This window comes from Furipterus horrens, unplaced genomic scaffold (assembly GCF_987537825.1).
Source record: "Furipterus horrens unplaced genomic scaffold, mFurHor1.1.pri manual_scaffold_11, whole genome shotgun sequence".
Lineage (NCBI taxonomy): Eukaryota > Metazoa > Chordata > Mammalia > Chiroptera > Furipteridae > Furipterus > Furipterus horrens.
The window spans coordinates 247,835-267,842 of NW_028327181.1; the positions used below are offsets into that span (position 1 = coordinate 247,835).

Below are 20,008 nucleotides of genomic sequence, written 5' to 3' on the forward strand. Positions count from 1 at the left end.
TGCAGGGTGGGGCAAAGGTAGGGTCACAGTTGCTAATGTGGAAAATGGTACCATAACAATCCAAGAAGGAACCCTGTCTGCCCTGCCCTGCATCTGGAGGGTAGGAGGCGCTGGGTTGGGGGTGAACGGGGGGCTCTCCTCCCAGGGTCTGGGCAGCAGCACCGAAGTCTCACGAAGCCCCTCACAGCTTAGACCTTTCTTGGTTTAGGGTTACTGCCAGATCACTGCATATGCGTATGTTTTGCCACAAAAGTTAAATGTAAATATTTCTGGCCAGTGTGTCTCCAGAGACATGTCCCATCTTTAGGGATCCCGTGACATGGACGGCGCTGCGGTGTGTGGGACCCTCGGCCTTATTCACACACATGCAGTGACCGCGTCCCAGGCAAATCTCCTGTGTGGTGGCCTCAGGTTATAATAGGGTCCTTGGGTAATGTTTTAGGAAGTATAGAAAACTTGGAGGTTCTAAGTTATTTTGATGAAAAATGTCCTCATAAGTGGGGGTCCTCAGGTTGGGGCTGTTCAGGGCAAAGGTGTCACCATGCACAACAAATTGTAACTTTAAAAAGCATGTTAGTTTTTTTTCTTATAAATTTATTTGTGCTTGGGAAGTCCTTAAATTTTGTGCAATAAACTATTTTTTGTTAAAGGTTTTCATATTTCATTGAGGGGGTTCATATGTATATTGGCCTGTTTGGGGGTAACTTATGTTACACACTCTGTTCACATATTTGAAAGAATGCACTGTTTTGCCAAAGTTGCAGTTGGGCCGTGAAACGCAACTGCGGGCACGGCCGCAGCCGCGCAGCCGCGCTTGGCCGTGTGCCCGCCCCCGTCGCCCCCCCGTTACTGCTGTCCCGTGCGGTCGGCATCCGGAGGGGCGTTTGCAGCGCCCGGGGAGGTTCCTAGTGAGCGAGCGAGAGGAGCGGGCAGCGCCGCTCCGGAGCTGCCGGCGGCCCGCACGCCCGCCCCTGGCCCTGCTGACGCTTGTGCTGATGGCAGCGGGGCCGAGTCTCGGTTTTGAGGCTCCTCGCCTCACCCCTTTCATTTTTGATTCCTGATCAAGAAGAGTGATCTGATGGGAGTCGGATGACATGGGTCGCTCTCCGGCTTCCTGGGGGAGCGCGCCGCACCCGGGTCAGGAGGCGCTTCCACTTGGGCCACGGAGAGGAGGGTGGAGCCGGCCGCATGCCAACAGGAAATGTTCTCCCGAAGACTAAGACGCTCGGCAGCTCGGCCGCTCGGCGGAAGCCAGGGAAACCGCACTGTCTGGGAGCGTTGGGGGGGGCGGTTTCCAGGGAAACCGGGCCGCCCTGCCCACCCGTCGCACACAAGCGGTCTGGGACGCACCCGCCTCAGGACCCCGCGTCTCGGGCTGCCCGCGCCATTGCCTGATGTCGTGCCCTCGCTTGCCCTGCGCCATCACAAGGCGAGGCCGCCATCGGACTTCCTTGCTGGGTAGTCGGACGCGGGTGCGAGCCCCCTGCCCGCGCGTGCAGCCCCGGCACCGCGCCAGCCTACCCCTGGAGCGGCGCCGTCAGGCAGTGGCGTTGGCAACCCGGACACAGGGTCCTAAGGGGCGCGGGTCTTCTCTGAGGCTGCGGCGGTGGCTGTGGAGAGGAGGGCGGTGGCGATGCTGTGGCCACGGCTGGTGGCCGTCGAATGGGCAGTGCTGGCCTGGGAGCTGCTGGGCGCCTCGGTGCTGCTGCTCGCGGTTCGGTGGCTGGTGTGGCGGCTGGAGAAGCGACCGCGGGGCCTGGGCCTGAGCGCACCCCCGGCCCCGCCGCCCCATGCGGCCGTGGCCCCGGCCCCGGACCTAGGTAAGGCTCCTCCGCACCCCTGCTCCCGACCGGGCCCCACCTTGGCCTGGGGCGCTGTTCTGGGGAAAGACTGGGGGTAGCATTCCGGGGTCCTTAGCGGGACGGCGACAGCACGGTGCTGAGGGCCTGCGCCGTGTCTCTGGGCCGTTTTGTCTGTCGATCTGCTTCTCGGAGCCTCGTTGCCTGGCCCTCGCGCCCTTTGTCTGCGCTTCCCTTCGTCCGGTGCCCACCCGTGTTCCCTCGCGGTCTGCGCCCTTCCCGCCTCCGGCCCCCGCCTCGGTCACGCGTCGTCAGCCCCCTCGCTCGCGTGCGTGGCTCTCCAGTGCTCCTGTGAGAGGAGAAGTGTTTGGAGCAGAACGCGAAATCGAGGACCCCGACTCGGACCCCCGGGGCTGAAGGGGTCCCTGGGGAGGACAGCTCGCGGCCGAGGAAGTGGCCCCCGAAAGGCCGGCTCTGCGGGACGCTCCGGTTGTGGGCGGAGCCCAGCGGGGATGTCGTGCTCCGCGCCGTCGCGTTGCTGGCTGGCCGCCTAGCTGACCGCACTTAAACCTGCGCTCTGTGGATTTAATTGCTGTTTCTCCAAATACATTGATTACAGCTCCTGCTCAGATCCACGTGTTTGGTAGCTGTTTAACTTGAACAAGTTCCTTAGCTTTTCTGTGTTTCGGGTTCTTCATCTGTAAATTGGGGGTGAACAGTGGCGATACCTACCAGACAGTTATTGTTACTATTAAATAACTTAAGTAAGTAGATTGCTTACAATAGCACCAGGAACATGGAAGGACAGGCAGAAAATTAAACATGAGCTGCTCTGGTTGGTGCGGCTCAGGGGATTGAGCACCGGCCTGCGAACCAAAGGGTCGGCGGTTCGATTCCTAGTCGGGGCACAGGCCTGGGTTGCGGGCCAGGTCCCCAGTTGGGGGCGCGTGAGAGGCAACCACACATGGATGTTTCTCTCCCTGTTTCTCCCTCCCTTCCCTTCTCTATAAATACATAAATAAATAAATATTCTTTTTAAATTTTAAACACGAGTTATTTGTTGTTACTATCAGCAAAATGACTGCTAGAGGTATCTGTGTGGCTCCTGTGTTTTAAATCTTTGGGTAATTTCCATCACTAACGGAATAAAGTGTAAATATATCTGTAGGGTACTTGTCTGGCATTGGAGCTTCGATGGAAAGCGTTCAGTTGCCTGCCTTGGCGTTTGTTCCAAGCTGCAGTCCAACAAATGAGTGTGCCTGCTTCCCCTGCTCATGACCTCCCTGGAGTGTCAGTGTGGTCTTGTCCTGTAATTGTACTTGGTTATAAGACTATCCAAAGGAGCCAGAAACCGTGTGTCCTAATTTTGTTTATGTTGTGATAGGTTTGGAAAGAAAAAACATAATGAAAATTCTCATAGGGAGTTCATAGACTCCAGAGGATATGGGCAAACACTGGATCAAAATTAAACTTGGAAGTAAGCTTTTTTTTGCCACTGTTTTAAAAAACTGATCTTAGAGAAAGAGAGAAGCATCAGTTTGTTACTTATGCATTCTTTGGTTGATTCTGCTGTGTACCCTGACCAGGGATCAACCTTGTTGTTTCTGGATGACACTTAAGGGAGCCACCTGGCCAGAGTGCCCCCCCACTTTTTTTTTTTAATAAGAAAAGATGTACTTGGAGTCATCAAATTTATTTGTGTTGTTTTGGGCCTAGGTGAAATGACAATGGATGCCATCCTAGCTCGATTGAAACTCCTGAACCCAGATGACCTTAGAGAGGAAATTATCAAAGCCGGACTGAAGTGTGGACCCATTACCTCAACCACAAGGTTCATTTTTGAGAAGAAATTGGCTCAGGCTCTATTAGAGCGTGGAAGAGCTCTGCCTTCCCACCCTCCCACCCCGACCGCCGCAGGTGACCCCGCTCTCATCCAGAGCACACAGGGGGCTTTGAAGTTTGCCATGGGGAGCCCGTCTGAGCAGATCGGCTTTTCTGAAGACAGAGGTTTTGGTTATAGCTCAGGCTTGAACCCTCCAGGGGAAGATGACCTGAAGTCTAAGACCGGCTTGGTGCCCTTCAGTGCTGCGGCCGGGGTCGACGGCCCCAAAACCAGGATGAGGGCCTCCACCGAGCCGCCTCTATACTACGGGGTGTGTCCGGCCTACGAGGATGCTCCAGCGAGAAACGGTAATGTGACCAGCGTGGTGTTTCTCACACAGGGAGGAGTGCTTTTTCAGCAGGGGATGGGGTCGTAAGAATCCCGACAGTAGAGGGAAGAAAGAGTCATTTGGTCACCGTAGTCTCATCACCCAAAGTCAGCCGCTATTGGCATTTTTATAGAGAATGCGCCTAGAAATTTTTTAAGTCTATATATGAATTTTTTTTAATTAAAAGTTTTTATTGGCTGGTTACTATTTATTAATCATTTCCCTCCTTTTTTATTTTCGTTTTCGACATAACCTGAACACCTGTTATGTTAATGGATACAAATGCTCAGTGAAATAATTTTCAACATCGAAGAATTGCAATTTGAAACAAGTTAAATAGCATTGGAAAGAATGAAAAGTTGTTGATTAGAATGTAATATAGATAGTACATAAAGTAAATGTGAAATTTCTCTTCTCTTCCCCACTGAAATCTTACTTACTGGAAGTAGCCACTTAATAACTGTATATAAGAGTATGCTGTTTTATTTTAATTTAAGAGAATGGTTGAGTAAAAGGGTCAAGTCAAAGAGCATGTATTCTTAAACTTCGAAAGTGGCTGCCCCCCCCGGAAGGTGTTGTCACTCAGGGTGCGAAAGTGACGTTTCCAGTCTCTACAGGTCAATATTAACTCTGATTTCCTCTGAAAATGTAGAACGAGTATCTGGTGCCCATTCTCTCAGTCATACTGCATATTATTGAACTTTCTTTTGCTTGCACGAGGGAAAGTTCTGTCCTGTTTTATGTCTGATTACTTTTTTAATGTTTATAGTCTGTTTGTATTTATGTGATGACTTGCTTGGTCATACCTAGTGACCATTTTTATTGGGCAGTGGGCATTACCATTCTTCTTTTATGTCAGTTAAAAATAGTTCTGCCTATCTGTCCTTTGTGTTTTTTGCACTTACGAGTCTCATATAGAACTTGATTATGATAGCTCCCCTGTGGAACTAGAATATTTTTATGTCTTTTTCCTCATGTATTCTGGGTTTCTTGGCATACTTAAAAAGGTATTCCCTGCCCACAATTATCTTTAAAATTCTCTTACATGGTTTTGTTAAAATGTTCATAGTTTTAAAACTTGCTGTTATTTTTTTCTAGATCATTAACCCATGAATTTATTTTTTATTATGGAATTTTATATCCTTGTGTATAAGTTACATATATGTATAAAATTTGTATCACATTATTTATATCCACACACATAATATGATCAAGCTTGTTGCGTTCTTTCAGCTAGTTAAGGCCCCTTTTCTTCAGGATTAAAAATATGAAACATTTGCCCTGGCTGGTGTGGCTCAGTGGATTGAGTGCAGGCCTGCAAACCAAAGGGTCGCCGGTTCTATTCCCAGTCAGGGCACAGGCCTAGGTTGCGGGCCAGTTGGGGGTGAGGGAGAGGCAACCACGCATTGATGTTTCTCTCCCTCCTTTCTCCCTCCCTTCCCCTCTCTCTCTAAAAATATGTAAGTGAAATCTTTAAAAAATATATAAAACATTAATATAAGAGAAAAGTCAGACAACAGGGCGACAACTGTGAACACAGCGCCTTTGGTGTGACTATGTGCCCGTGGCTCTAGTTACTCATCCCTATTTTCCATCTGTTACTTCCACACAGAGAGGATTCATGTTTATGAGGATAAAAAAGAAGCATTGCAAGCTGTCAAAATGATAAAAGGATCCCGATTTAAAGCTTTTTCAAGCAGAGAAGACGCTGAGAAATTTGCTAGAGGAGTTTGTGATTATTTCCCTTCTCCAAGCAAAACTTCTTCACTACTTTCTCCTGTAAAAATAGCATCACTCTCTAGCAATGGTGGGTTAAAAGGTAAATTATATAGCAGTTTATAACCTGGCGTTACTGTAAGATTTGCCAGGAAGTGGAAGTCCAGGCCGTGGAGCAGCTGGAAGGGAATGGGTCGCTGGGCCGGCCTGAGGGACCCGGGACCATGAGGGGAAAGGCGACAAGGGCTGAGCCATGAAAGAAGCAGTGAAAAGACCACCCTCACCTCTTCTGTGTGAACCCTCTGTCTCCCTCTCTCCCTGCTGCCTGTTGCATTCAGGGGCATTTTCCGATGCCAAGATCAGTCTGTTTCTCACCTAGAGCTACACCTGCTTCTAAGGCGCCAGCTTTGACCCCCATGATCTGTTTAGTCAGAAACCTGACCTGGCTCAGAACCCGGTCTTGTGAGGGGCCTTTGTCGTCAGCATTGTGCAAAGCCCTGGCCTCAGTCTTGTCCACTCTGGGAGCTCTCAGCTGTCCTCCCTAGCCTGGCTGGCGTTCCAGAGGCAGCCCCTCCTAGTGGACATTTGGCCATCCATCCAGAGTCCCATCTGCTTCCTTTCCCCTGTTCCCTTACTTGGCCTCACTCAGGTGCTTCTTAGGTGGATACCAGAAGGATCTGAAGCCCTTACAAGTTTCCGTCTGCGCTGCTTGTGAAAATCTCTCCCAGGAGGCTCTCTTTCAAACTCCTCTGGTGTCGCAGTGAAACCGATGGGGGTCGCTTTCGCTCACTGCCTTTATGGGTGCTCGGTGCGCTTGGCAGAGCTGGGGCGGTGTGGTGGCTCTGTGCGCCTGCCCTGCTCCACCGGCTGAGCTCGGGGCCCTTCGCAGCTTTCCCGGCTGGAGTCCAGTGCGCTGTTGCTCTTTCCGCACATGCTGCTGCCACGTTTGTGCCGCTGCCAGAGGCTCGGGCACCGTCCTGCTGTTGCGTCCGCGTGTCTTACCTGTTACTCCCACCTGGATTATAGGCCTCTGTGGGGGCAGAGCTCTGTTGTGATGTACCCCATAGCGGTACGGAGAAAATGTTTGGGAAATGAAATGTTATTTGTTTCTTGTTCTTTTATTCAGGTTTATCGAAGGATTATGTGGTATAGGTTTTTTCAGCTAGCTGGTTTTTGGGTTTCGTTTAGCTGTTCTATTGTTTAATTTCTTGATGCTGTTATTTGTTTTCTGTTTACTTTAACCTTTATCTTGATTAATTTTTTCCATCTCTTTTTCTTTATTTTTAGTTTCTTTTCAAATCTGTATTAATTATATATGTGATTCATTGAAATTAAATGTCCTTAAATTCTGTCTCCTAACAACAGATGGCTTATGCTTTTCTGAGTCAGAAGCAGTAAACAGAGAACGAGCGAACAGCTATAAAAATCCCCGTACACAGGACCTAACTTCCAAACTGCGAAAAGCTGTGGAGCAAGGAGACGAAGACACCTTTTCCGACCTTGTCTGGAGTAATCCCCGGTATTTGATTGGTTCAGGGGACAACCCAACCATTGTACAGGTAAGCCTGTGTCCAGCATCGTTAGTCAAGACTGTGGGTGACAATCTGGTCAGGATGGAGGCCTAGGTAGACACGCTTCACCTCCTCGCACAACCATAGAAAGAATTACAACCAGATCTCAAAAACACATAACCAGAACTGTCAGAAAATCGAGCTGTATGGAAGTCCAACAACCAAGGAGTTAAAGAAGCCCCATTCATCCAGATGGGTAGGAAGGGTGGAGTTACAGAGATGGGCAGAGAGGCAGTGGGACTATGACAAGTGGCAGCAGAACAGATGGTGTCACATTCACATCTGGGGATAAAAATTGGGAGGGATAACCTGGAAGTGAGTGATCCCAGCCCTGGGCCAGACAGCACAGTCCAGGGTTCCAGCACCAGGAAGATAAACCCCATTACCTCTGACTGTAAAAACCCATAGGGGTTGGGGCAGAAGAAACTGTCGGATTTTGGCCGCTTAAAGGGCCTGCATGGTCTTAGAACATGCACAAACCCAACGGTAGCTACTAGAATGCTGCCATTCTCATGCAGGAAGTGGGTGAAGTGACTGGAAAAGGGATGAGTGCCAGGAAATTGTCAGAACCCAGACAGTGATATTGTTAGCACTCTGAGCTCCCCATCACAAACAGAGCCACAAAGTGGGAAGTGGGTGGCCCCGCCCTGGCAATTATCTAAAGATGAGCCCCACATAATTTACGGCTGCCTTTCCTACATAGGCCATAATACTTAGGGAGTCAAAGCAGCTCTACCTAATACACAGAAACAAACACAGGGATGCTGCCAAATTGAAGAGGTAAAGAAGATATGGCCCGAATGAAGGAACAGAACAAAACCTCAGCAAGAAAACTAAACGAAACAGATGACTGACCTGTCAGATGCAGAGTTCAAAACACTGGTGATAAGTATGGTCAGAGAACTCATAATAGAGTATGGCAAAAAAAAAAAGAAGAAATGAAGGATACACACAGTGAAATTAAAAAATATGTACAGGGGACCAACAGTGAAGGGAAGGAAGCCGGGAATCAGATCAACAATTTGGAACAAAAGGAAGAAATAAACATTCAACCAGAACAGAACGAAGAAATAGAAAGCAAAAAATCAAGGAGAGGCTTATGAACCTCTGGGACAACTTTAAACATGCCAACATCCAACTCATAGGGGTGCCAGAAGGAAAAGAGGAAGAGCAAGAAATTGAAAGCTTATGTGAAAAAATAATGAAGGAAAACTTCCCAAATTTGGTGAAGGAAATAGACATACAAGTTCAGGAGGCACAGAGAGTCCCAAACAAGCTAGACCCAAAGAGGACCACACCAAGACACATAAATAAAATGCCAAAGGTTCAAGATAAAGAGAGGATCTTAAAAGCAGCAAGAGAAAAACAGAGTTACCACAAAGGGGTGCCTATAAGACTATCAGCTGATTTCTCAAAAGAAACTTTGCAGGCAAGAAGTATTCAATGTGATAAAAAGCAAGGACCTACAACCAAGATTACTATCCAGCAAAGCTATCATTTAGAATGGGAGGGTAGATAAAGTTCTTCCCAGATAAGGTAAAGCTAAAGAAGTTTATCACCACTACGCCCCCACCCCTGCCTTTTTTTTTTTTTTTTAAGGTTTTATTTATTTATTTTTAGGAGAAAGAAAGGGAGAGAAACATCAATGTGTGGTTGCCTCTCCCACGCCCGCAACTGGGGACCTGGCCTGCAACCAAAGCATGTGCCCCGACTGGGAATCAAACCGGTGACACTTTGGTTCACAGGTTGGCACTTAATCCACTGAGCCACACCAGCCAGGGCACCACCATGCCCTTATATGAAATGTTAAAGGGACTTATTTAAGAAAAAGAAGATCAAAACTATGAACATTAAAATGACAACAAACTCACAAGTATTAACAACAGAATCTAAAAAACAAAACCCAACTAAGCAAACCAGAACAGGAACAGAATCATAGGTGTGGGGATCACATGGAGGGTTATCAGCTGGGAGGCAGGAGGGGGAGAAATGGGGAAATGGTGCAGGGACTAAGAAGCATAATCAATTGGTACAAAATAGGGGGAAGTTAAGAATAATGTAGGAAAGGGTGAAGCCAAAGAACTTGTATGCATGACCCATGGACATGAACTTAAGGGGGGTGGGAGTGCTGGAGGGAAGGGGGGTACTGGGCGGAGGGGAGCAAAAGGAAAAAAAATTGGGACTATCGTAACAACATAATAAAATATACTTAAAAGACTGGGTGACAGAAATGAAGCTCAAACTGCACTTTTCGTTCAGGAGGGATGTAGGTACAACGTCATGCATGTTGCTGCCAGAGAGAATCAGGCTTCCATCTGCCAGCTGACACTCGAGACACTGGAGAACCCCGAGTTTATGCAGCTCATGTACCCAGACGACTCCCCAGACATGCTGCAGAGCCGCATTTCTTACATCCTTGACCTGTACCTGAACACGCCTGATAAGGGGGTGAGTGCGCCGCCACCTCTGTGCGGTGACGTCACAGGCAATGTCACCATTAAAACAGGAGCCGTGAGCCTGGTTTTGCATATGTGCTGCATTCCTGCCCTGTGTTAGTGCACGTGGAGGGTCAGGAGGGGGTCGTGCACCCCTTGAGCTCAGAGAGCTTGGAAGGTCTGCCCTCCCAGGCAGGGTGCTGTCACCCCCCCGGCCACTGGGCTGGCGGTGGCCATGGAAGGTGCCCCAGAAGGGAGCCTTGGGAGGGGCTCCAGCGGTAAGTTAGGGACTTGAGAAGCATTGTGAACTTGGGTGGAGAGTTGTGCTAACCTTTAAAAAAAATTTTCTTTTTTCTTAAATTTTTTTTTCCTTAATTGCATTTTTCAGTTACAGTTTACATTCAGTTATTAGTTTCAGGTGTACAGTGTAGTGACTAGACATTTATATACTTAGAGGGTGATCCCCCTGATAAGTCTAGTGCCCATCTGACACTGGGTTACAATATTGTTGACTCTGTTACCTGTGCTGAACTTCACATCCCTGTGACTGTTTTTATAACTGGTCATTTGTACATGTTAATCCCGTCACTTTTTTAAGAAGGCTTTCATTGCCCCTGCTTTTTAAAATTTTTTAAATATATATATTGCTTGATTTTAGAGAGAAAGAGGAAGGGAGAGGGAGAAACTTTGATTTGTTGTTCCAGTTATTTTTGCATTCAGTTGTTGATTCTTGGATGTGCCCTGACTGGGGATTGAACCTGAAACCTTGGCGTATTGAGGTGAATCTCCAGCCAGCCAGGGCCCCTGTCCCCTTTTTCATCCAGCCCCTGAACCCCCTTTCACTTGGCAGCTGTAGGTTTGTTCTCGGTACCTGTAAGTCTTTTTCTGTTTTGCTTGCTTGCTTGTTTTGGTTTTTAGATTCCACATAAAAGTAAAATCATACAGTATTTGTCTTTCTCTGACTTACTTCAGCCAGCATAATAGCCTCTCAGTCCATCCATGTTGTTGCAAATGGCAAGATTTTGGTGATGGTTTTTTTTTGTTTTTTTTTTTTTATAGCTGAGTAATATTTCATTGTATGTATGTACTTAATCATTTTATCCACTCATCTGTCAAGGGACACTTAGTTGTCTCCATAGCTTAGCTATTGTAAATGATGCTGCAGTGACCACAGAGGTGCATATATCTTTTCAAATTGTTGGGTTATAGGTAGTTCTGTTTTTAATTTTTTGAGGAACTCAGGAGTAGATTGTTAGTTTATGATAGCATTAGCTGCTAGAGAGTTTGTTTGAGCCCAGACCAATTTCATAGACTTTGCTTTGTTCTGGATATTGCCTCCATCTGTTCCCGTCACATTTTGAGCATTGATTATAGACAGCGTACCAGGCCCTGAACTGTTGAAGCTACAGTTTCCTGGGTAGGTGTCACGCCACAGCTTTGCCGGGAGCTCCCACTGCATCTGGGCACCGGGCACATGGTAACCAGGGCACTGTGCTCGGCTCAGGCCCTGGCATAGGGCGGGTATGTGGTGGCCGCCAATATTCTCCAGTTACAAAAACGGTATCTTTTGTTTTTGAGAGGTTTGTTTCTTGTCCTGAATAACTGTTGTCATCATAAAGCAACCTTATGCGACAGAGGAGTGTAAATAAGAATGTGTTCTTCCTCTGCATCTCTCAGGGCTACGACACACCGTTGCATTTTGCTTGTAAGTTTGGGAACGTGGACGTGGTCAACGTGCTTTCTTCACACCCTTTGATCGTAAAATGTCTACGGAATAAGTGTGGTAAAACACCTGAAGATGTAAGTACCTGTTAAAATGCTCTTACAGGGTAGTGTTAGAAATGAAAATACATAAAATCGCCGTCTGTGATCACAGCCACCGTAAAGTCGGGAGTGGCCCTGACCGAGTGTGTGTGCCTCACGGGCACGCCGGAGACCCTGCCTGCTGAGGCAGGTGCAGCCGCAGAGCCGGGACGGAGTGCGCGGCCCCTGTGAGCCGACGTTCTTTTCTGGAGACAGGTGGTCAGTTTCCTCAACACTCCCAGTCTTTTATCAAGTCCTCTCGGCACGTATGTCAGTTGACCAGGGCGAGAGAGAACAAAGGTTGTGCTGATGGTGGCAGTGGTCATGGTGATGATGATGAGGGGGTGGTGATGAGGATGACAACGCTGCAAACAGCTGGCCTGTTCGGCTCCGGGTGCACCGGGTGCTGTCCTCAGCCCCCCACGTTTCCCACCCGATGCACACAGGCCTCGTAAAGCGGGCCTTGCTGTGATGTACACTGGCAGTCGGGCAGAATGCGCCCTGGAGAGGGCAGAGCAGTGTCTGTGCCCGTGGAGCAGAGAGGGACTGGGCCTGACCATGAACTAGAGCTGTTAGCTGACCTGCCCAACCCGCCAGCGCTTTGCAGATGGCACCGGTAAGGACCCTGTTCTGGCAGCGGACACCTTCTTTGTAACAGCTGGGGTTATGTGCCCACTTTCTGGAGAAAGTTTAGAATACTCATAAGAATAAAATTCTACAGCTCAGAAATTAACATTATTTTGCATACGTCTGGCTCAGGGTTTTCTGTGTATATGTGTATTTTTCAATATAAAATGCTCCTTGGTAACACATTTTAAAAACATTTGATATCTCTCACAATTACACACTTAAAGAAATACTTAGCCGCACTAACGCAGGGGTGTACTGTACAATTGTAAGTTGACTCTCACAGGCTGGCAGGAGATGATAATTTTGTGGTTTCTTATCTGAAGGTTATTGAGTTTTGATTGTTTTCTAGTAGAACTGTTCTTGTCACTGCAATTCTTCAAGTTCTGACAGAGATGACTCCCGGAGTTACCAGAAGCAAGCGTTAGGCGCTCTGTGTCGCCGCTGCCCGACCGCAGGCCCCCATGCAGGGGACCTGGAGCCCTGGCGGCTGCGAGCCTGTCTGCGCGCCGCTGTCCTGACCGGCAGCGCACGTAAAGGCTTCTGTTCCATGCAGGAAGTCAGCAAATGTACAGCAGCGTGGAGAAAGGAAACGAAGTCAACCCACGATCTCAAGTGTTTTCTTCGTGTCCTGGCCCCATAAGCTGTTACATAACGTTCTGGAAGAAAGATTTTAACTGTTTCAAGACACAATTTTCAGCGGCAGGCTTTATGAAACATTGAGCATTAGATAGCATACTATTCTTATCTTGTTGATTTAAAAACTTGCACTTATAAAACTTAAATGATAAGAAAATGTGATACACCAAGATTCAGAGTGAATATCACATAACTTTTTTTTAATAGGTTATTTGTGAAAGAAGCAAAAGTAAATCTGTGGAACTGAAGGAACGGATCAGAGAATATTTAAAGGGTAAGGAGGGACACTGGTGCTGGACAGGGGGCCCGTTGCTGGGCAGGACCCGGGCACGGCGTGAGCCCCACTCTGCAGCCCTTGTTCTGGTTCATGTTTCCCGAACCCCCCCCTCGCGCTCCACCTCGGTCTTCATAAGTCCCCGCCTTGCGCAGTTCTGAGCGACTGAGGTGTTGGTCCTGTGCTCGCCCCTTACCCTCTGCAGACGGCTCGTGCGGCGGGTGGGGCTGACCTTTGGCAGGGAGACAGGCAGAGGGGACTGTGCCCAAGCTCCTGTCATCTGTTTCTGTGCCAGGCCGTGCCCCACCCCCACCCCCAGCAGAGCGGAGCTGCCCCTCCCCGTGCTCCCTGGGCAGCTCCCACTGCTGAGGGCCGGCCTGCTCCGTGTCTCGTCGTTCTGGCCCGAGGGCTGGGTGGCCCGCTCAGCTTTTGAAGATGTGACCTGCTGGGCCTATGGAGGTTCCCCCCGCTTTCTGGGGCCTCGCTTCTCTGGTCAGGAGCTCGTGGGACTTGGCCTCTTTGCCTCCCAGCTGGCGGGCTCTGGGCTGTGAGGGTGCCTGGTGTTGGGAAGGGGCCTTGCCTGCTCTCTTCTTCCGTAGTCTGCAGTGAGTTTCAGGCGACGCGGCAGAGGTGCCTTTCCTTGTCCTCCTTCGCCAGCGGCCTTTGACCCCTGCTGGTTGCCCGTCTCCCCTCTCAGTTTCCACTCTGATCCATGTCCCCATCATTCGGTCTCCACTGAACGGACGCTGCTACCACCTCCTGTTTCCACAGATAAGGCTCGTTCGCCCATGGCCGCCAGCTGCCTGTGTGCACTGTGTGCCCGCAGCCCGACCACTCTGTCACTCGTGACCTCGCTGTGCTCGCCCTGTGTTCTTTGCAGAGCTCCCCTCCAAGGGCCCGGGATTCCATGTCCGTTTAGAGACATGTGGTCAGTGAGATAAAACCGGCACTTGCGGAAAGGACGGAACTGGGGAGGGCAGTGCTGTCTCCCAGCACCACTGGCGCCGATCCTGTTCGCACAGCCCTGCCTCTCGCCCTTTTAAGGACCTGGCGTGAGGAGGGCCTCGCGTTCCCCCTCCTCCCTTTTGTCCGGCAGGAAGAATGGGCTCATTCGGCGAGTCCTGCACAGCCGGCCTGCTGTCCAGTTCCTTGAGCTCCAGAGATTTGCAGCCTTCGTGCTGTCCTGTCGTGGGATTACTCAAGTTGTTTCTTGGGCTCTTGCATGTGCACTGAGGCAAGGAGCCGTCCAAGCAGACAGTCAGCCCTAGTGTCTCCCCAGGTCACTACTACGTGCCGCTCCTGAGAGCAGAGGACATGTCGTCCCCGGTGATCGGGGAGCTGTGGTCTTCAGATCAGACAGCCGAGGCTTCTCACGTCGTCCATGGTGGAGGCGGCCCCAAGGACCCCATTCTGACCCTGAGAGCCTTTGCAGGGCCCCTGAGTCCGGCCAAGGTGAGTGCTGTGGAAGCTTCTGGAAGGAGCTCCGGGCTCTTCCCCCAGAAGGGCTGGGTGTTCTAGCCTCTTCCTCTGAGGTTGCTCTTAGAGACCGTCTCGCACAGGACCCCAGAGAGTTAGTGATGGGCTGGAGAAATGGGAGTGTTTCGATCTGCTCCTCACTGGCTACCAGGGCGGATGTGGTGTGGAGCCTGCCCCCCAGAGAAGCAGCGTGGACCTGGGCTGAGCCTTCCCATGCCATTGTCGCCAGGTTCTCCCTCAGTTATTTTTTTGGTTTTTTTTTTTTTTTTTTAAGATTTTATTTATATATTTTTAGAGAGAGGGGAAGGAAGGGAGAGAAACATCCATGTGTGGTTGCCTCTCACACGCCCCCAACTGGGGACCTGGCCTGCAACCCAGGCCTGTGCCCTGACTGGGAATTGAACCAGCGACCCTTCGGTTTGCAGGCCGGCGCTCAGTCCCCTGAGCCGCACCAGCCCGGGCTCCCTTCAGTTTTGATAGCCCTTCTCACAGGGCATGGCCAGTCTAGCTGGACTGTCCTTTCCAGAGTTGGCAGACTGGCAAGTTTTGAAGTTCACCTTCTGGACTGAGCTGTTAACATACAGTGGCCTACATAATGTTTTCTGTTGTTGAAAAATTTCTGAATAGACACCTGCAACCATAAAACAACTCCAAAAACAAGTTGTGTCGGTGGGATTAGATTGAGCAGCACAAAGCATAAAACTCTAATGGGTCAAAAACAGGCGTTCATTTTTCTCTCATGTGGTGGAAAATGAAAGCCCGGAGGCCTCGAGGGGGCAGCGGAGCAGTGCACCCTCGGCCCCCCCCCCCCCCCGAGGCTACAGGGATAGGAAGGGCCCCTTGTCCGTCCGCCTCGGTTGGAATGTAGCCCTGTGTCCTCTCTTGGCTACAAGACAGGGGGGTGTTGTCCAGGCTGTGCTGGGAGGAGGGGAGGGAGGCTGGGAGTACCCAGGTGGCTCTGCGGTGCTGGTGGGTCTTGACGTTTCCCATCAACTTGGACGGTTCCCTTCACAGGCAGAAGATTTTCGCAGACTCTGGAAAACTCCGCCTCGAGAGAAAGCGGGCTTCTTTCACAACGTCAAGAAGTCGGATCCGGAAAGAGGCATGGAGAGGGCGGGAAGGTACGTAAACACGTCCTGGGTGTGACTGCGGTGGAAACACCAGTGACATCCGCTCCAGCGTCGCAGGTCCCAGGAAGCGTCCGCCAGGATGGTCCGGCCGTCCCTGGAGCTCCGGCTCCCCGCAGGCCTTGTGCACGCCGCGGCCCCGCCCCGAGCCACGCAGCCTGTGTCTGGGGGCGGGGGGTGCCATGAGACGCCCTGTGTTGGGGCTCCCTGGCCACGAAGGAGAAGAGGATACGAGACTCAGGATGGCTAGAAACTGCCAGTAACCGTCAGGGAGCCAAGTTACAGAGCAGTCAGATCCACCGTCGTTGGTTGTTTCAGAACTTTTTCCTCAAAATGTGTGCTCAGTTTCAGGTTTATAGCTTGAACCTGAAAAGGTCACCTACATTTCTATGTGCTGGCTGTAACCAGAATCATATCCTGTTTCATATCACTCTTCTATGAAAACGCAAAGGTCCGTGCGTTTGTGGAGCTGTGCTGTTTTGCCTTTTACCTGTACGGTTGGTCAGGGAAGGCGTGTTTGGTAGCGGTCTCCTCCCACCCCAGTGCCGGGCTCGTCCCTCCCGTCACAGCTGCACAGGGGCTGCTCGGCCTGCTCGGGGGGGTGCTGCGTCCTCCGGGCCCTACACTCGGCACGGAATGCGATTGTAACCAAGAGCCGGCCTTGGCTGTGGCATCAGTTCTGGGAGCTTTGTTCTGGTTTCACAACTGACCACTGTGCTTTCTTCTTACAGGGAGCTGGCCCACGAGCTGGGGTACCCCTGGGTCGAGTACTGGGACTTCCTGGGCTGTTTTGTTGACCTGTCTTCCCAGGAGGGCTTGCAGAGACTGGAGGAGTATCTCACGCAGCAGGAAGTGGGCAGAAAGGCCCAGCAAGACGTGGCAGAAAGCGAAGCCTGTCTTCAGGAGCACGCCTCTGCCTTTGGTACGGGCATGCGCGCGTCCTGTGGCCGGGACCCAGGGTGTGCCCTGTGCGCGCACGAACGCCTGCTGCTCTGCCCGTCAAGCTCTCAGCGCCTGGTGTCCTCGCCGGTTCGACGGAGGCACCGCCTCTGCCTGGGGCTGCCCTTGGCCTTGGCCTTGGCCTTGGCCTCGTCCTCGTCTTCCTGGAGGCTGTTTCTTTTCAGGGCCTTGCTTGCCCTTTCCCTGCAGCACAGTGGGGGTTTGTCTCTTGTCTGAGGAGGTTCGATGAGGGGCTGGTTGGCCGTGGGGTGTGCGCTTGCGGACGCCACTGCCTGCACCTGAGCAGCTGCTGTTCTCCCGACAGGCGGTAGCGGGAAGCGCAGCAACCCCATCTCTGGGCCGGCCTTCCTGGGTGCAGACCACGTCACGAGCTTGGAAGCGATGAAAAACCAGCAGAACACAGCTCGAAACAGCAGCCAGCCCACAGTCGAGGCTTTCAGAGGAGCCTCGGGGTGCAATATCCTTCCCTTGGAGCAGAGGACCTGTCCCCCCACGAGCAGGAACGGGCTCTGCAGCCCCCTGAGCAGTGGCAAGAGGGCAAAGGCCACTAGCGAGGACGAAGCCCTCCTGTCCCCTGTCTCTAGCTTGACTGTTGAGCTCCATAAGCTCCACTTGCCGAAGCTAGGAAGTGGCTTTTCTCAGACACCAAATAGAAGTAGGAAAACGAGAGATGAGAAGACCCTGACATCCAGAATGGAAGCGATGGACAGTGACCTGTCAGAGCCTCCTGCTGCCGGCAATCTCGGAGACAGCCAAGTGAGGACCGAGAGCGAGATTTCAGCAGGGATTGCCACCATGTGCCTGGACCGGCACAGTCCCAGACACGAGGCCCAGCACAGCGGCACTTCTGTGTCCTCGGAGCCCTCAGGGGTCCCCGCCACGAAGGAGCCTGTCCGGGGGCTCTTCCTTTTTGGGTATGAATTGGGTGTGTGAGTGTGCAGGAGATGCCACGGGACGGGCGTGAGCGCGGGATGACGTGGAGTAGGGGTGTGTGTGTGTGTGAGAGACGGTTTTCCTCTGCCCACAACCTGGCTGAACGTAGATCTCTCATTCCCACATGTCGGGTGCATGTAGCTTCTTGAGACTCTTAGTCTGTCTCAGCGGGTCTTCCGATTGGTGGGAGACATGTCCTTTCCAGCTGGTCTTGTGTTGCTCTTCTTCCTGGGAGTGGGGGGGAGTTATCCCCAGAATGACTAGAACTGTCCTAAGAACGTAGCTTGTTTTAGGAACAAAGTTCTTCTGGGAGTCAAGTCTCCATCCCCCAGGTGGTGGCCTGTCCCAGGTCAATGGCTCTCAGGAGGCGGGGGGCCCACCCGCACCCTAACCTGGGCCAGCATGTCCTTTCTGCCACCTTGGCCTCGGCCCCTCCACAGCCTGGGTTGCGCCTGACAGTGGGACCAGCACCTACGCCTGTGCTGGGTTTGTGAGTTCCGAGTGCCGTAGCGTTGCCCTGGCCAGGTACATCAGTCAGTCAGAGCATTATCTCAGTACGCCAAGGTTGCAGGTTCGATCCCTAGTCAGAGCACATACAAGACTCAACCACTGAATGCACAAGTGGAACAACAAGTTGATATTTCCCTCCCTCCCCCAATCAATCAAAAGAAGAAGAAAAGCAGTGATGTTAGAAGTCTGTTTTTAATCACGTGCTTCTGCTTCCCCTTGGCTGTTGTAATGCCTTCTAGAGAGGAGCCATCCAAACTGGATCGGGATGTGCTGGCAGCTCTGGAGTGTGCAGACGTGGACCCTCGGCAGTTCCCTGCTGTGCACAGATGGCGGACTGCTGTCCTGTTCTACTCGCCCTCTGACAGACAGAGGTGCCTGTGGGCCCCAGGGGTTGCTGGCACTAGAACTTGGAACCACCTGATTCTGACCCGCACGCTTGTGGGGCTTCCCCAGGGTTCCCTGACATGCAGCCCTGGCTGGGACACCTCAGAGGCGGGGTCTGCAGTGGGTGGAAAAGCTGAAGGGGTGCCACGGACAAGGGAGGGTCCAGGGGGTGTCCAGTGTGTCGGGTCCTAGGCAGGTGGGATACATGTGGGCCATCAGATGAGCTCTTAAACTTCAGTGCCCAGGCTCTGAGGTTCTAAGGGCCTCTTGTCAGAACCATAGTGGCCCTTTGGGCTCAGGTGTGGGAGCCCAGGGCCTGTTATGGCCTCTACTCCCTACCCCACCCCCTCCCGGTCTGTGCTGACTGACCTTTCTTGGTTTCCTCAGTTGGCCAAGCCCCACGATAAAAGGAAAGTTGACGTCTCAGCTGCCGGATCTCAGCTGCCCTCCCAGCTGCAGCCCAGGGAGAAGTGGTCCCTCAGGGGGCAGCCCCAGGAAGCCAGGACCCGCCCTCCACTCCCCCAGCATGGGCAGCCCCGGGCGCTACAGCCCTGCCAACGAGGGCCAGCTCCGCAGGATGGTGCGCCTGGCCCAGCTCGCGTCTTTGTAGGGCTGGTGCACACGGCGGAGCTCTCACTTCCTTTTTAAAGAGAGAAGGGTCATGTGTTTATTGCTAAAAGTCACAAAATAGTAAGTACTCTAATTAATTTATTGACCCTCATTTTGAGTAAAAGAATTTTTTAAAAAGGCAAATGTTCCATATAAAATGTATATTTCTGGTATTTTGGGAGAAGCTGATGAAAGCAAACTCGGATACCAGTATTTTGAAATCTGTTGACGTGGCGGTCACGCAGACCTGGGTCACTGTCTGGTTACGTGTGTGACTGACTAGGATCCAAGGCCACCTGTGCTCCCACAAACTGCTGCCGGAGCCCGGAGGCAGGGTCGGCCCTGCCAGGAGCAGCCCCTGCTCGAGCCCCCTCATTGCAGCTCAGTTCTGAAAACTAAGGTGAATTTTGTCCAGCTTCCTTTTTAGAGGGGAGGGGTGTCTTCACTTTCAGGTTCTCCTTGGTTACACAGAGATAAAGCTTCTGTCCCGGACAAAACCGGTGGCTGTGGGGAGGCACGCGGATGCCACGCAGTGCTGGGCAGCAGCCCTGAGCAGGTGTCTTGTGCGCTAGCACTGAGCCTCGGTGTTCATTGCTAGTGCAGTGGGGACAGGGTGCTCTCTGTCCCTTGTTTCCTGGCTTTAACATGAACTTGTATTTTAGAATTTAGTTTAGTTAGATTTGTTATAAAAGTACAGAAACTAGAGGTGGACTTTGAGGGGTATGAGACTAGTTCACTTGAGTATGGTTTACTTTAGCCTTGCTCCCCGGGCCCAGGTGCACAGAGCGTGAGGGTCATGCTCCCTGTGCCGGACAGACACCACGGAGCAGTGTTCTGTGAATGTCCAGGGGGGATCCAACTGAAACCTACCAGGGCTTTTGCTAACTTCAGTGCCTTTTGTAAATCTTTTTTTTTTTATTTCCCTGAACTTGATT

At 51.4% G+C, this 20,008-nt stretch overlaps 1 protein-coding gene across 2 annotated transcripts; it reads left to right on the plus strand.

Moving 5' to 3' along the window:
- Nucleotides 1-1,390: 1,390 nt before the first annotated feature.
- ANKLE2 (ankyrin repeat and LEM domain containing 2) lies at nt 1,391-19,994 on the plus strand. 2 transcript variants are annotated; one of them, XM_090290841.1, is made up of 13 exons: nt 1,391-1,820; nt 3,516-3,989; nt 5,622-5,828; nt 7,091-7,284; nt 9,556-9,744; nt 11,409-11,531; nt 13,008-13,074; nt 14,354-14,526; nt 15,565-15,671; nt 16,409-16,599; nt 16,942-17,551; nt 18,320-18,451; nt 18,852-19,994. In XM_090290841.1, exons 1-13 carry the CDS (start codon nt 1,634-1,636, stop codon nt 19,072-19,074), a joined length of 2,877 nt encoding a protein of 958 aa, XP_090146967.1. In that variant the 5' UTR covers nt 1,391-1,633; the 3' UTR covers nt 19,075-19,994. The 2 variants fall into 2 exon arrangements, with proteins under 2 accessions (XP_090146967.1, XP_090146968.1); XM_090290842.1 differs by having other exon boundaries at nt 5,622-5,816.
- The last annotated feature ends 14 nt before the right edge of the window (nt 19,995-20,008 follow it).